Source organism: Pan troglodytes, chromosome 8, assembly GCF_028858775.2.
Source record: "Pan troglodytes isolate AG18354 chromosome 8, NHGRI_mPanTro3-v2.0_pri, whole genome shotgun sequence".
NCBI classification, from domain to species: Eukaryota; Metazoa; Chordata; class Mammalia; order Primates; family Hominidae; genus Pan; species Pan troglodytes.
Genome location: NC_072406.2, coordinates 26,385,172 through 26,400,763, shown reverse-complemented (window position 1 = coordinate 26,400,763; position 15,592 = coordinate 26,385,172). Strand labels below are relative to the sequence as shown.

The window sequence follows — 15,592 nt, the reverse complement described above, 5'->3', positions numbered from 1 at the left end:
CCGTGCTGGAGAGGTAGCCCCCCATCCCCCGACTCTTTACCCTCTTCCTGGTTGGGTTTGGCAGATACTTTCACGCATGTCCCATCATGTTCCTGTCCTACCATTCCCAGGTGGTGTGAAATTCTTTTCCTGGCCCACTCGAAAGATGTGAGAAAGAAATGGTGCCTGAAGTGCGCTCTCTGCTCCCCCGAAAAGAATATTACACATAACTAGTAAGCGCTTTGTGTTTGGGTCCATGATTCCGACACATGACGTGGAGAAGCATAGTCCCCTGCACCCGCCTTGACCATGGCCTCCTGAGAGTCCCCAGGGCCACCAAGCCCCCCATTCCAAGTGCTCTCCTTGAATGTGACTCGGCTCTTTCCACAATCCGCCCAGCCTGGGTTAGGGAATGGGAGCTCTCTACTATATTCTTCTCCACAATATTCTAAAACCTCCTCTCTGTCCTTGTAGAGAGAGCGCAAATGGGTAAGTTTTTTCCCCCTAAAACTTGCTTAAAATCAGCGCGTCGGGCCCCGGGGCGCCCGGGATGTGAGGGCGGAGAGGTGGTTGTCGGGGCGGTCCGCGCCCCCACGGCGAGGTGCACGGAGGAGCTCGGCCCAGCAAGCGGCGGAGGGAGGCCAGCGAGCGGGGTCTGCGAGCGGAGGCCCGGGCGGCGGCGTCGTCCCCGGGGGCAGGCAGGCCGGCCGGGCCCGGGCCAGGGCGCTGCGCCGCGGCCTCCGCGCCTCCTCGGGGCGCCGCGCGGCCAGGCCGGCGGCGGCCCCCGGGGATGGCGGCGGCCGGGCTCCGCCAGCAGGTGGCCCTGGGGTCCCAGCGGCACCGCCCCCTCCGCCGGCGCCCCTCCTCCCGCGGGGGCGGTCAGCGCCCCGGCCGGCTCTGCACCCGCCGCCGCCCTCCCCGCAGCCCGCCCGCCGCGTCTTCGGGGCCGCCGCCGCCGCCGCCGCCGCCGCGACCGCAGGCTGAGCCCAGGCGGGCCGGCCGCCCCGAGCCGCCCCCCGCCGCCGCCGCCGCCGCCGCGCCCCCGCCCGGCCCGCTCCCAACGGAAAGTTGGGCTGCGGCGGGCGGCGTCTGGAACCCGCGGGCCGGCATGAGCGGGGGCCGCGGGGGCGCCTAGGGCACCGGGAGGCGGCGCCGCGCGGGGGCAACTTCGCCCGGGAGCCCACGCCGCCGGGCCCCGCGCCTGCAGCCCCGAGCGGGCTCGCGGTGGTTCCTCCCGTCCCGCGGCCTCCCCCCGCCGACTCCAGGCGCGGACCTTGGTCCCGGCGGCTCCGCGGCGGTGACACGAGCCCGCGCCGCCGCTGCCGCTGCCGCCGCTGCCGCCGCTGCCGCCGCCTCCTCAGCCCCCGCCGCCGCCTTCCCCGCACCATGGAGTTCTCCGAGAGGAAAAGAAGCAGGAAATCCCAGAGCTTCAAACTGGTGAGCCGAGGTAAGCGGCCGCCGGGGCGGCGGGGGCAGGCAGCGGGCGCCGCGCCCTCGGCCGCCCGCGGGGGTCCACGGTGGGGGGCGCGCCCTCCCGGAGCCCCCGGTCCTTCCCGTTCCCCCGGTGCCTCCGCCGGGCTGGCAGGCAGGGCCGCGGCCGCACACGCCGGGCGGCGGGGAAAGTTGTGCGGGGGGAGCCGGGGTGTTATTTAACGTAAACAAGTCGGAGGGCAGCTCAGGAAATTAGCAAACAATGACACCGGGGGGCCCGAGCCCTCCTCGGGGCGCCTCCGGGGCAGGGCTGGGGCGGCCGCGGACCTGCCTGGCCATCAGGCCGAGCGTGGACCCTCGGACCTGAGATTTGCTGTTTTTGTTTTCTGGGGTCTTCCCCCTTCCCCCCGCCAAGAGAAGGAGGAAAAAGGATGACCGTTGTTGTTCTTTTTAAGAAGGAGAAAGAAGCTCACGCCGTGTCCAAGCCCAAGGCGGAATTGTTGACATCCAGCATCTCTAGCTAGCTGATTTGGGTTGGAAAGGTGTTTTAGACTAGATCATATAGCAGTCAGATAAGTATCCTTTAAAAAAAAGAAAAAAGAAAAGAGAGAAAAGAAATCCATCTAGTTCCTGACGAATTAACAGGTGTACACCACACTCTAGGGTTTGTATTTTGTCAGGGAGGGGAAAGTGGAATACAGTCTTGTCTGTGTTCAGTTACTTGTTAAGAGTCTTTATCTTCCTGATTTGACTTTTTAAAAAAAAAAAATAACTCAAGAGCCATCGTGAAAATATATCTCAAAATGCATTGTCATCTTTAATTAGGGGCAGGTGACTTTTTTCATTGTAATGTCACAAGTCCTCATATTGAGTTTAGACCCGCTCTGTTTAAATGTCGTCTTTTAATCAAGTTGAGGTCAAAGCCAAACCCCAACCTGTCCACTTTTCCTCTGTCGTTTTCTCTAGCATTGGCATCAGGGTAGAAACTCCAACAACCTGCAGAAGTCACGTGTAAACTGACGAAAATTAGTGAAAAAATCGTGGACAATTGCAAGTAATCGAATTTTTCAAACTGAGCTAAGCTAGCTAAGATGTGGATTTGGTTCATCTGAAAATGCTTTGATTACAGGCATTTTGAAGATCCATTCTTATCTGCCTCCCCTAATTTAGTTTGGATACTGTTTAATGAAAGAGGCCTGAAATAGTTTCACGCATTCAAAATACTTGGCTCTTCCCACTTTCTGAGTAAATTTTTTTTTCCACATCCGTGTTGATTACTCAGTTATTTGGACTTTTAAAAGTCTCTGTCTGGGTGATTGCCCTGTTGGTGCTATCTGATTCATTCAGGAATGTAAGCTGCTTTCTTATTGATGACCTCAGAGAACTTAACTGCTTTATCTTAAAAGTGAGAGTAGTTTTGTTGACTTTGTCCTGTGAGGTCTAAGGCCAGAGAAAGGGGACTAGGTGTTAAGGAGGAACCTCTATTTTCATGCCTTAGTGACCCTGCTTTTCAAAAATAGAAACAAAAATGCAGTAGCCTCCATAGAGAAGCTTGTAAAATATTGTATTTTAAACTTTGACTGACATAGCAAGTTTTTCCTTTTTCCTTTTTTCTTTTTCTTTTAATTATAGGTCTGATTCTTCTCTTTCTCTGCAGGTGCAGTTTTAGAAAATAAACTTGCATATTAAATAAAGTGCAGTAGCTGAATGCGAAAGAGTCACTTGTGTGAAAGATGAAAATCTTGCTTTCTTATCCAAATCATACTACATTTGAAATAATAAATCAGTATTTTTCATGTGTGCTTGCCTTTAAGCTGCTTAAAGGCTGAGATTTTCTGGGTAAACTGAGAAAACTAAAGTGCTGGCTAACTTTAAAGCATACTGTTGATATGCTGGTGAAAATGGGTTGTGAAGAGAAATTTGGAAACCTCCCCTGCTCTATGATTGGGCAAACATACTTGCCACCTCAAAGAAAAAAAGCCTAAAAATTGGCATCTGTGGGTACAATTTACCGTGAAAATGGTGTGATCAAGCTGTCTTCTAAAGCCAAAGTAATCTTTCAAGTTTGCGTACTCCAGAATAAGCAAAGTTTTAGGAATTATTCTTGACTACTAATTATGTGATTATTTCAGTTCTCAAAAAGTTTATTTATAAATTATAGAGTATACATACTAAATAGAATGAGATTCTAGACTTGACTGCTTATTCCTATCTTGAGGTCCTTAGGATTCTAATTTTTGGTTGTTTTCTCATGCCAGATTATCACCATGAGGTGTATAAGATCCCAGAATTCAGCAACGATGTTAATGGGGAGGCCAAAGAGACACAGCCCATTTTTTTAGGTAGGTTCCTATGTCAATTAATATCTCAGCAAAACATCGTGACCATTTGCAATTAGGGGGAAAAAAGGAGATTGTTCAGGAACGGGAAATGTCTGCCATTGCTTAATGTATGACATTCTTTTCAAGACCTTTTATTTTACAGATTGCCAATATATCCCTTATTAACATTGCCAAAAGTTGTAATTTCAGACATAAATGTTTATTAGTGTCTACACACAGTGCTAATTATCACTCACTCACAGAGCCAGATGCTGACTGTGCAGTTCTGTGGCTCTGCGCTCACCCCATTTACATTGCATATTCGCTGGCATGCTTCACTGGCAATAGTTTGTGTAATTGGGGTATTACATCTTTGACATCTGGATAACAGAAATTCAATTTCCAGGAAGCTGCTATTTGTTTGGTTTTGCTTCTGCCTTGGGTGGGATAGAGGATTAATGTGCTGTCTTATTATAATGTCCCTTCACCTCTGTGGCCCAGTTGCTAATCCTGCCATGACAAAATTAAATTAAATCTACAGTCAAAAAGCATAAGGAAAATAAAAGTTTGACTGTCTGCCTAACCAGCTCTTGATAGTGCTAGTTATCATCAAGCAGCTCCTCATTTTCCTGACTTTGTGCTCCTTTCACACCAGCATTTTGGAACAGGGGGAACAGCGTGCTTTCCTCTTACCATCCTTGTTCCCAGCTCACGTCAGGGACGAGCAGAGCTAAAACGGCATTTCTGAGACTTTCCAGCAAGTGTAGCTGCATGATGGATGGGTAGGTAGCCACAAACATTGCCACCTTTTCCATGTGCAGTGTTGGTGCAAATACTGTGCAGGAAAGACTTTGGATGTGCAGTTTTTTATTTGCACACCATCAGCCAAAAATGAAACCATGTAGGATTTTGCCTCTAAGAGTGAAGTACCCATAAGGTCAGGGTGGAGAGTAGATGGTGGCGTTTGGCCTCAACCTTGTCCATCTTGGACCTCTGCAATCCCAGGTAGCAGGGTGAGGGCCCAGCACTGCACAGCAAGGAAGCAGACATGAGAGAGGTCAGAGCGAGAACGATTACAAGCAAAGCCACAATTACCCCATCAAGGGGGACTTCAGGTAGCAGGACTGCTGCTCAGACCCAGTGTGGGTCAGCCTTCAAACGAAGCTCTCACCAGGATCTCTCTGGTTTTGCTTTGAGGGATAGAAAGGGTGGGTCGGGATGCATTGGGAAGAAGTCAAATATTAATATATACTTTAAGAGGAAAAATAGGAGGGAAATGTCTGCATTTCTTACATGAGCGATCATTGATAGCACATAGATCTTTCTGCTGAGAGAAAGAATATCACTGGGGCCAGCACTGCTCCCAGTACCTGTTTACTGTTAAGAGTGCTAGGAGCCAAAAGGTTAATAATCAAGTGAAATGCTGTGGCCCAGAAAGAGAATATTCTTGGATTCTAGTCTTTCCAGTCCCCTAAACTTGGTCAGTTGGAATTCTTTTTTTTTTTTTTTTTTTTTTTTTTTTTGAGACGGAGGTTCACTCTTGTTATCCAGGCTGGAGTGCAATGGCATGATCTCGGCTCACTGCAACCCCTGCCTCCCAGGTTCAGGCGATTCTCCTGCCTCAGACTCCGGAGTAGCTGGGATTACAAGCACCTGCCACCACGCTTGGCTAATTTTTTGTATTTTTAGTAGAGACAGAGTTTTACCATGTTGGCCAGGCTGGTCTCGAACTCCTGACCTCAGGTGATCCACCTGCCTCAGCCTCCCAAAGTGCTGGGATTATAGGCGTGAGCCACCGTGCCTGGCTGGTCAGCTGGAATTTTGTATTATCAAAGTACCACTCTATATAGCCATTCGAAATAACGAATTTACCCTTTAGTAGAAAATTTACTTTCACCATACAAATGAAACATCATGTCCTTGATTTAGTTCTCCAGCAAGGCAGGCTTTCCCGCACTTTCTGCTGTGTACTACTAGAAAAGTGGTAAGGTCACTACGAAGGAAGTGAATTGTAAGGATAAGAGAGGGGAAGCTGAAGAGCAACAGGATGCTAGTGCCCAGGATTCAGTAAGCTGGAAACTCCCAGAGATGATAGACGTTGTTGCTTTTCTTCTTCCTAGTCCAAGTTGAGGAAGATGCAAGAATTCCAATGAAAGACCAGGCTTGAGATAGATACGCTTTCAAAGTGGTTCCTCCAGAAGGCCTTCAACATCAAGACACAAAAGATTGAACAGCCTGGGAGTGTGCTGTGGGTTATTTTCAATCTTTTGCTCATTCTTGGGTCATCATGTAGTTGGTTCCCAAATAACATTTTTATTTTGTGATCTCTAGGTCAGTTAAGAAAAAATAACAGAAATTGTCACAGAAACATGATTTCTGGAGCAATTGAGAATAGTTACTGATGGCATCTGAGAGTAGGAATTTTTTGTTGACAGTGTTATAGTTTATAGTTTTATAGTTACACTTTTCAAAACATAAAGATTTCAATTATGTTTATTTTATAAATTGCTGAAGCCTGTCCATAAAGATGTAGAATTATATGGGAAGCTTATGACATCCAAGGGGGTTTGGTACCAAAATACTAGAACTCTTTCCCCTGTAACAAAGTACTGACACACTGTCCCAGGGATGGTCTATAGGATTTTCTACATTCAAACATATGTGTTCCCTTTAATACTATCTGCATCTATAAGATCAAAGTTTATGTTCTAGGTGAAAAAGAGTCTTCTAGAACGTGGCAGAGGTTCCCACATCAAGTCTACTTCTCTGGAACATTTTTAGGCTGTTAACGAACGTAGTGTATCTCACATGGTAGGGTAGCTCAGTAGTGTAAATGGCTTGGCCTCGTGCTTTAGGAATTACTCACATATTTTTAATTGGATAATAGGGTCAGAAGAAGTTACTTTACCCTGTGGACATTGACTTTCTCAAGCTGGCTGTGATGGGACTACAATGAAGATTTAAGCACTGTTTGAAGGGAAACAGTTCTCTTAAATCAGTTCAGCCAGTGTCTTTATAGAAGATACTCTGAACTCAGCACTTTTCTGGAATGGGAGTGGGGTCAGAGATAGTCACAGAAATGGATAGGACAGGGACCTTGTTCTTGGATTCAGATCCAGCTGGGGAGGAGACAGGACAAATTCAGGAAACGGAGCAGTATTCAGCAATCATAAGAGCTACAGTTGTTTGAGCACTTAACTGTGTGCGAGGCGGCACACTGAGCACTTTACATGAAAGACCTGATTTGCTCTTTGCCGCATGTCTGTACGAGTTACCGTCATCCCCATTTTGTAGATGAGCCTAGAGATGTCGCGGTGACCTGCCCAAGGTCTCTCAAGTAGGAAGTGCCACAGGTGGGGTTCCAGTGCAGGTCTGCCTGAACTTTGAACACTCCACTTAACCGCCTGTCTGTGAACGGTAATTAAATGACAAATGTGAATGATCAGGGCAACAGCAAATGCAGAGTTGGAAGGGGTAGAGGGGAGGGCTCTGCAAAGCAGAGATGTTGAACTACAGGAAAGATTCGCTCCTGTATTTCTCCTCCCTGGAGAAGATTCCAGGTGGGAAGGGTGAGGGAGCCGCCAATAGGCATCATTATAGCTCGACCATGAGTGTTGCACTTATGGTTTAGAAAGTGCTTTCACATCTGTCTTCTCGGGATTTTTACCATATACCTGTGGGGTAGTCAGGGCAGATATAATGATTCCTATAATGATGGGAACCGAAGCTCAGTTACCTGACCTCACGAATAGCAGAGGCCGGAGTAAACCCAGGCCTCCTCTCAAAAGATCTTTCCCCTCTGCCCTGTGGAGCCAGGCAAAGCCAAGGCTCATGGAGGAGGCCTTAGCTGCTAGCAGGGCACTTTTAGAAGGATTTTAATGAGACAATTAATTTATTATTCATAGCAGTAATGCAAATATAAAATGAAGTCTCTTTTCACACCTTGGATTTTGGGTTAGATTTATCATAGTATGTACATTGGAAACATGTTTATCTGTCAGGTGTTCAGTCTCATTCATTTATTCATTCAACAGAAATTCATTGCGCTCCATTTACATCCATGCCAAGCCCTGTTCTAGTTATTCTTTTTAATATTCAGTTCAGTTATTCAGCTTTCCGTAGATGAAGCACACAGTGTGGCAGCCATGCCAGCTGAGCAGGGTCGACATCTCTGAAACTCTGAAGTCTCTTTTCAGTGGCTTTCTTGATGACAGCTGCACCCACTAGAGTCCCCAGAATCCCCCTGAAGAGGACACACTGGAACAATCCCTGTGCACTTTTACAAGTTACAGAGTTGTCTCCCAGCCACGGCATCGTTCTCCTCCCTGGAGGGCTCGGCAGGTCCGTCTGTAGAATGGAGGAGGTCTTCACCTGGAGTCAGGTGGCCTGGGCCCCACCCTGGTTCTTGGTTGGTTTCAAGAGGCTTGGGAGCTGAGCCCCCGCTTCCAAGAGGAAGAAGGGTCTAGTGTGTCACCATACCTGGGGCAGGAGTTGCAACCTCAGAGGAAATGAAGGGCCAAGGGGGAAAAGTGGAACCCCAAAATCCCAGTATGTGGAAGCAAGTGCTTCCCCTCTGTTCCTTCCCACAAAAGCTCCACCTTCAGCACCCTGGCCCCACTGTGTCCTTGTGTCCCTGTGCTCTTTCTTGTAAGTCCTCTCCTTTTTTGGTGGTGGAATGAATGGGACAGATGACCAGGAGTGTCTCTTGGGGTTAGGTACGTGGCCAGTAATAGTGTTATTTACCCAGAGCTTGCTGTGTGCCAGCACTATGTAAAGGACTTTGTAAATGTTATCCCGTTAATTGTCCCAAGAAACGTGTTGTTTTTCCCTCTTTATGGATGAAGAATTTGAGGAGTTCACAGAGTTACTCAGTGCCAGAGCCAGGATGCAAGCCAGGGTCTGCCTGTCTCCAAAGCAAGCCCTTAACCACATGGCAGGCTTTGTTCAAACGTGCTCCCAAGCGGAACCCCCAGTATGTCCAGCAGATCAAAGGGGAGCCGAGCTGCTTGAAAAAAGGTCGAGGAGACCCAGAGAGCCTGACGTGCGTTTCACATTCCTCTGTGGGCCTCTGCAGAATGTTAGGGCGCCCCCAGTCACTGTTTTAAAACTCCTGGTCTGGACAGTTCCCAAGGCTTCATACAGCACCTGATTTGTCTGATTATACTCTAGGACCGAAAAATGGCTTCAAAAACAATTGCAAGCAAAGTCAAAGTTTGGAGAGCCTCTTGAGGGAACTTAAATACCGATGGCTGCTTTCAATTTATGTGCACATAAACATATGTTTCGGTAGCTGTGGATGCAGAACTTGGTCGTTCTCACGTATGACTTGTTGCCTAAAGTCTGGGAGGCATTTGTAGTTAGGCCATCCGGGCACTCCATCTCTCATTTAGTTTCTATTGCAGCTACACTGTGAGGTTGGTGTTGGGTCGGCCTCATGTTTTACAAATGGGAACCTCAACTCAGGGATGAAAGTGATTTGCCCAAGGCTACATGGTCATTAGTAGCTGACCACACCTTCCAGTGGGGTCTCCTGACATCCACTTCTGAGTTCTTCACCTTGTCAGAGTTGCCACAACTCCTTGCTCCAATCTGCCCACGTGGGCTGATCTCAGTACGTAACTTCTCACCCTCTCTCCTGCTTAGAGACTTCAGCTGCCTTGTCATGGGTTCCAGAATCAAGGCAGAGCCCTTCACTGAGTGTTTAGTATGCGCGGTCTGACCCGACCACGTCTGCATCTCCCTGTCCACAGCTTTCATGTAACCGCCTTCCCTTGAGCCAACCGGCTTCCTAAACCAGGACTTCCAGGTGCAGAGGAGGCACCACAGGGAGGAGGAATGGGGTGGGCAGGAGCTACTGCCTGGGAAAGCCCCTCCTGCTGGGAAGAAAGGAGCTAGGGCTTGTTTACTGCCTCCCGTGTGTGCTGGGCACTTCCGAACTTTATCTCATTTAACACTAAGACCAGCTCTGAGAAGGTATTGTCATTTCTACTTTTATATGAGAAAAATGGGCCTTTAGAATTGTTAATGTACGTAAGGTCATAGAACTAGGAGACAAGAGCCTGGATCTGGAATTTGGACATGGCCTGACCACGATCTTTCCACTGTACCATGCTGCCTTGGAGGAGCGAGGCCCCGCTCTCCTCTCTCTTTCAGTTCGCTGTCTGTTTCTAAACCGCCCTTCCAGCCTTCTCTTGCTCTTCACCCTCACTGAAAACATGTGCTGTGTCAAACTGATCACATCATTCCCTCCTAAAGCACCTTCCCATTCTCATCTCTGCCATTTCACTGCGGCTCCTTCTCCATCCTAGCCTCCTACCATTCCTTACCCCATTTCCAAACTCCTTCTAGTAAAATCCTGTCTCTCCTATCGGTTTTTAAAGCTCAATTCAAATATTACCTTGGCCTGTAAGCCTTCTCAGTTTACATAGCGTAGCAGAGAGAAGTTGGATTTAGAGTCAGAAAACCTTGCTTTGAATCTCAGGCTCCAGTTCTAACACCTTGGATAACACTCTTGAGGGGTTTTCCTCATCTTCTGTAATAGAAGAACAACGTTGGCCCTCCTGACGCACATGCGAAATCCTGTATGGTAAAACGCTTTTTCAAACTGGAAAACACTGTATTTCTGTTTTTATTACCCCATTCTCTCTCCTTCTCCCAGATTTAGGAGTTATCTTTTCTTTTTTTTTTTCTTTCTTTTTTTTGAGACGGAGTCTCGCTCTGTTGCCCAGGCTGGAGTGCAGTGGCGCCATCTCGGCTCACTGCAAGCTCCACCTCCCAGGTTCACGCCATTCTCCTGCCTCAGCCTCCCGAGTAGCTGGGACTACAGGCGCCCGCCACCACACCCGGCTAATTTTTTTGTATTTTTTTTAGTAGAGACGGGGTTTCACCATGTTAGCCAGGATGGTCTCGATCTCCTGACCTCGTGATCCACCTGCCTCGGCCTCCCAAAGTGCTGGGATTACAGGCGTGAGCCACCGTGCCCAGCCTAGGAGTTATCTATTCTTCCGATCACTTGGGCACTAAGTAATAACATTACTCTTTTCTGGCACTTACCATGTGATGCCTAATATTTACTTATTTTTGTGTTTGGCTTTATTGTGCTCAAGTCACCCTGCAGATCCTCCCCCGAAACTTAACAGCTGCCACATTGAAATGTGGTTGTTTATTTTCAGGACTCTCCTAATCGCTCCTAATGTAAATTGTCAGATCCTAGAGGGCAAGTGTGACCTGAGTTCATTCTGGATCCTTTGAGAACCTAGCACAATGCTGTATCCGTAATAGGTACTCTGCTGATAGGTCCTCAGATATGTGATTTAAATGCATGAATATATTGGACACTGTCGTTAGGACTCTGAAGATTTATTGTAAAGTATACTGCTATATTGAGATTTTAGAGACATTTAGTGAGCCAAACTAAAAGATGCCTCATTTAACTTTAAGCTTCTGTAACATACTAGAGTAGAAATTTGGGATTTCTGATGTTGATTTGTGAGATACAACTTCTTTTTTCAAATCCAGAAGACACCGAAAAGGAGAACTCACATATGAAAGCCAGTGACATGTTGGAAACCAAAATTGGAAAATCACATTTGTTCTGCTTGTTCCTTATTCTGCTCTAACACAGGTACAGCTTTAGAAAGGTGCTTAAGATAGCGCTGGCCCGTCTGTAAACTGATGTTGACATTGTTGACTTCTCAGATTTCACATGAAGCAAGCTTTTCTACCTTAATTTAAGGACATAAAGCCATGTATTAAAGATCACACCAACAAACCTTAGTGCCTGTCGGGTTTCTGAGGGAGTTGGGCCCCCGCACACAGCCACCGAAGTTGTACCTGCCCAAGGGGGCCCTGTGAGGGGCCAGTGGGGCTGACATGCAGCCTGCAGCCTGCTCGCCACGGCCCGCATGGGGGCAGCAGCTGTCCTGGGGAAAAGCCACCTCTTTCTGTTTCTCAGGAAGGCTCATTGTGGTTCAGCAACTGCCCTATAAATGAAAAGTGTGATATATTGTGGTCTTTACTTTTCTTACACTGGTCATGACCAAATCATTGAAAAAAAATAATAAATTCATGAAGGATAGAATCTAAGGAAACGTGTTGACAATTCAGCCTCCCTGTGATTTTGTTTTCTGAGGAAAATCATATGGCCATCTATACGGTGAAATAAGGATTTTGAACCAGCGTGTTTTGCATCTCAAAGTTAAAAATAGACCTGGGATGTTGGCGTGGGAAGTCTGTTATCCTTATAAGTAGCAGATTATCGGAGAGAAAGTGACCTGGACAGCAGTGCCTCAGCAGTAGCAGGGGAGCGGGGCTGGCGAAGGGCAGAAACCTGAACCTGCAGCCATTGCGATCCACACGGTGCCTTTCGGCTCCTGAGAGTATCGTGTGCAACTGGGGCTGCCCCTCTGCCTGAAATTCTTTTCCATTTTTCAGAGACAGGCTCTCGCTCTGTTGCCCTGGCTCGAGTGCAGTGGTGTGATCATAGCTTACTAAAGCTTCCAACTCCTGGGCTCAAGGTACTCAGCCTCCCAAGTAGCTGGGACTTCAGGCATGCACCACCATGCCCGGCTAATTTTTTTATTTTTTGTAGAGACAGCGTCTCCCTCTGTTGCCCCAGCTGGTCTTGAACTCCTGGCCTCAAGCAATCCTCCAGCCTTGGCCTCCCACAGTGCTGGGATTATAGGTGTGATGCTTGAAATTCTTTATCATCTAAGTGTACCCAAACTCCCTAGCATGACAGCTGAGACCCTGCACGAACTGCCTCCGTCTACTTCTTCGAGCTGATTCCTGACACTCCTCTCTTGCCTCCATGTGCAGCAGCCATACCAGACCACTTTTCATTCCTGCAGCGGCTCTCCTTCCTTATGTTTTAGGCTGTGCACTTCCTCACCTCATTGACATGCTTACCACTCTTCTGCAAAAAAAAAAAAAAATTCTACAAAAAAATACAAAAATTAGCCAGGTGTCATGCTGCATAGTCCCAACTACTCAGGAGGCTGAGGTGGGAGGATCAGTTGAGCCCGGTGGGTGGGAGTTGCAGCGAGCTGAGATAGCACCATTGCACTCCAGCCTGGGCAACAAGTGAGATCCTGTCTCAAAAAAAAAAAAAAGCCACCAGAAAACCCTAATAGGGCAACAAATGCTTGCTTAATTTATTTGTTCTGCTTGCTTCTTAAAGAATATAACCAGATATTCCAATCAACACTTATTTTTTGTATGGTCACAAAAATCTTCAATGGACACTGAGAAATACAGTCTTTTACTTAAACACTTACATATAATGGTCTTTGGCACTGGAAATCCAAAAGCCTCCTTTGGTATCAACTCTTCAAAGCCTGTATGTATCCTGCTATCATCTAGCCTGATCTCTTTGCATTTTTGTTTGCAGAACAGTGTCTGGCACATTCTAGGAAATATCATAAGTATTTGTTAAATAATTTTTTTTCCTTTGAGTTAGAGTCTCGCTGTGTCACCCAAGCTGGAGTGCAGTGGCGCGATTTTGGTTCACTGCATCCTTCACCGCCAGGTTCAAGCGATTCTCCTGCGTCAGCCTCCCGAGTAGCTGGGACTATAGGCACGTGCCACCACGCCTGGCTAGTTTTTGTATTTTTAATGGAGACGGGGTTTCACCATGTTGGCCAGGCAGGTCTTGAACTCCTGACTTCAAGCGATCTGCCTGCCTTGGCCTCCCAAACTGCTGGAATTACCAGCGTGAGCCACCACGCCCAGCCTGTTTTCTATTTTAATAGGTAGCAGTCTCCCTCCTTTAAAGTCTAACTCTGAAATAGGATGCACTCCTGTGCCCCTGTGTGTCACCAGCCTCCGCGCCACCCCGGGCCTCGCGGACTCACATGGCACAAGGGACAGCACCCCTGGAATCTTGCAACACCAGGGCCCTGGCATGTGCTCTGCCGGCCTCTTTGCCTAGAGTGACCTCGACTACCTTTGCCTCCGTGATCTTTTGTTTATCCTTCCAGTCTCAGTTTGAATTCCTTCAGGGCAAGACTCTGAGTGTCCAATGCTGTATTCCTACTGTAGTATTCCTTGGCGCAGAGTAGACTCTTAATAACTATTCTTGAATAAATGAATGAGTTCCATGTTAAACCGTGTTAAAAGGTAATGTGCCTCCAGTTATCAGTAGATCAGAGTGAGACGATTGATTGAGATGAGGCCGTTTCCTTGTGCAGGATTGTCCCATGCGGCGCATGAGGTCTTCATCCCACTCTCCACATGTTGGCAGCGTAAACGTACACCATTGTTGACAGCACCCCATCTACACATTGTGTCCGTCAAATGCACTCTCTATGAATGTAAGCTACAGCATGGTCCTTAGCAGGCCAGGGTTGTGGGATCAGTCATCCTGAAGGCAATTTGACTTTAAACAGGAAAAAAACTATTCCATTGCCATCAACTGAACACACCACCCTCGTCCATTGTCTCACAGATGCCAGGATGAAGGGGGAGCGGATGAGAGGCTGTGCTGAACATTTCGGCCACATGACCATAGTTAGGAGAGAGAGGTCAAAGGGCACATTCCACTGGGTGTCAGGTTACTGTGCCTCATTTCTCTACAAAGGATAGCTTATTGCACGCATATTTCATAATATGTTTTCAAATCATTACAAAGTTGAGAGACATTTTCTTTCAGTATTCCATACAACCAATATCCTTGTAAATAAGAATCCATACAATTGTTTTCTTAGTATTGCATGTTTTTCAAACATGCAGAAATATACTGTTATTCAGATTCCAAGGGGTTTACAATGTTTTTTACTTGAAATCAAATTTTATATCTGAAAGGTTAATGGAGAAAACTAATTATACTGCTATCTGGTAACCAAATGTGTGATGAGACATTTGTCTCTGTAATTAACAGCAAGGAACTTTTATAGTTCCATAAAATCGAATGCTACATAGAGTATTCTGTGAGCATTTGTTTGGCCGAGGTGTCCAAAACAGAGATGTTTATGGATGATATAAACTTGAGCTGAAATGTAATGCAGGTGTCTGTGTCTCTCGCAGCATTTCTCATTGTTGAAATGGAAGCCAAAAGATTAATACCTTTACATTGTCATGATAAAATAAGTGATGTGTTCTTGGAACAGTGGAACGCTACATAAGTTACTCAGTGATTCCAAGAATTTATTCTGTTCCAGGAATAATATCCTTAACAATTTATTTTTACAGAAAAAGTTGATGCAATAGAATAGACTATGAAGTTGCTTGCATGGTGAATGGAATTATATCTCAAGTATGACTTAACACCTACATAGGAAATGTAAAGAACCCCACAGAAGCGCAAGGTTCAGGTACCTCTTAAAAGTAAAAAGTCAGGAGATGCAAAAGTTAAGGTTCCTCTGTTGCATTAACTCATTCTCATTGCACATAGATAATTTTTTCAATTACTAGCAAGACTTTAATGGGTACCTTAATATGCACAGCATGCAATGTGCCTGAGGAGTTGCTGCAGGAATATTAGCTTTAGCATTTCTCTACAAGTTCAGTGTTCCTCTTCTTAACTCTCCGCTGGGAGGGAGAGCCTGGTGCCGGCACACGGTAGAGCAGGGTGGCCCACGTCCGACCCAACTTCCCTGGTTTACTTGATCATTCTGGACAGGCAGCTTTGTCTTCCCATTTGTCGAGGCAGGGGCAACTGAATTTCCCACACGTCATCTGCAATGAACTGGGAAGAAGATGGAGATGAGACATGTCCCTCGGGGAAGGCTTTCATGGGAAGATGTGGCCGAATTTAGGCACCAAATGGCTTCTGCTTGCCACCCCGCTGCACGCTCTGCAGAAAGAAGGAGAACTGCACGGATGCCTCCGATGTGGGTTTATCTCTTGCACATCAGTGGTGGTGT

General features: G+C 47.2%; 1 protein-coding gene across 45 annotated transcripts in view; it reads left to right on the top strand.

The window, feature by feature from the left end:
* The first annotated feature begins 279 nt into the window (after window positions 1-279).
* Window positions 280-15,592, top strand: part of BEND7 (BEN domain containing 7) — an 87,815-nt gene continuing 72,502 nt past the window's right edge. For 13 of the 45 annotated variants that reach the window (XR_010146576.1, XM_016962658.4, XM_016962667.4 and 10 more), the window contains exons 1-2: window positions 1,243-1,426; window positions 3,669-3,752. Coding sequence is in view for 30 of the 45 variants with exons in the window: in XM_016962658.4 (XP_016818147.1) it covers window positions 1,366-1,426; window positions 3,669-3,752 (145 nt within the window). In the remaining 15 variants the exon portion in view is untranslated. Of the gene's footprint in view, window positions 469-1,149; window positions 1,427-1,680; window positions 2,075-2,376; window positions 2,465-3,668; window positions 3,753-4,386; window positions 4,514-5,851; window positions 5,980-11,249; window positions 11,356-15,592 lie in introns of those variants that run through there. The other 32 variants (XM_063780456.1, XM_063780444.1, XM_063780439.1 and 29 more) reach the window with 24 other exon arrangements.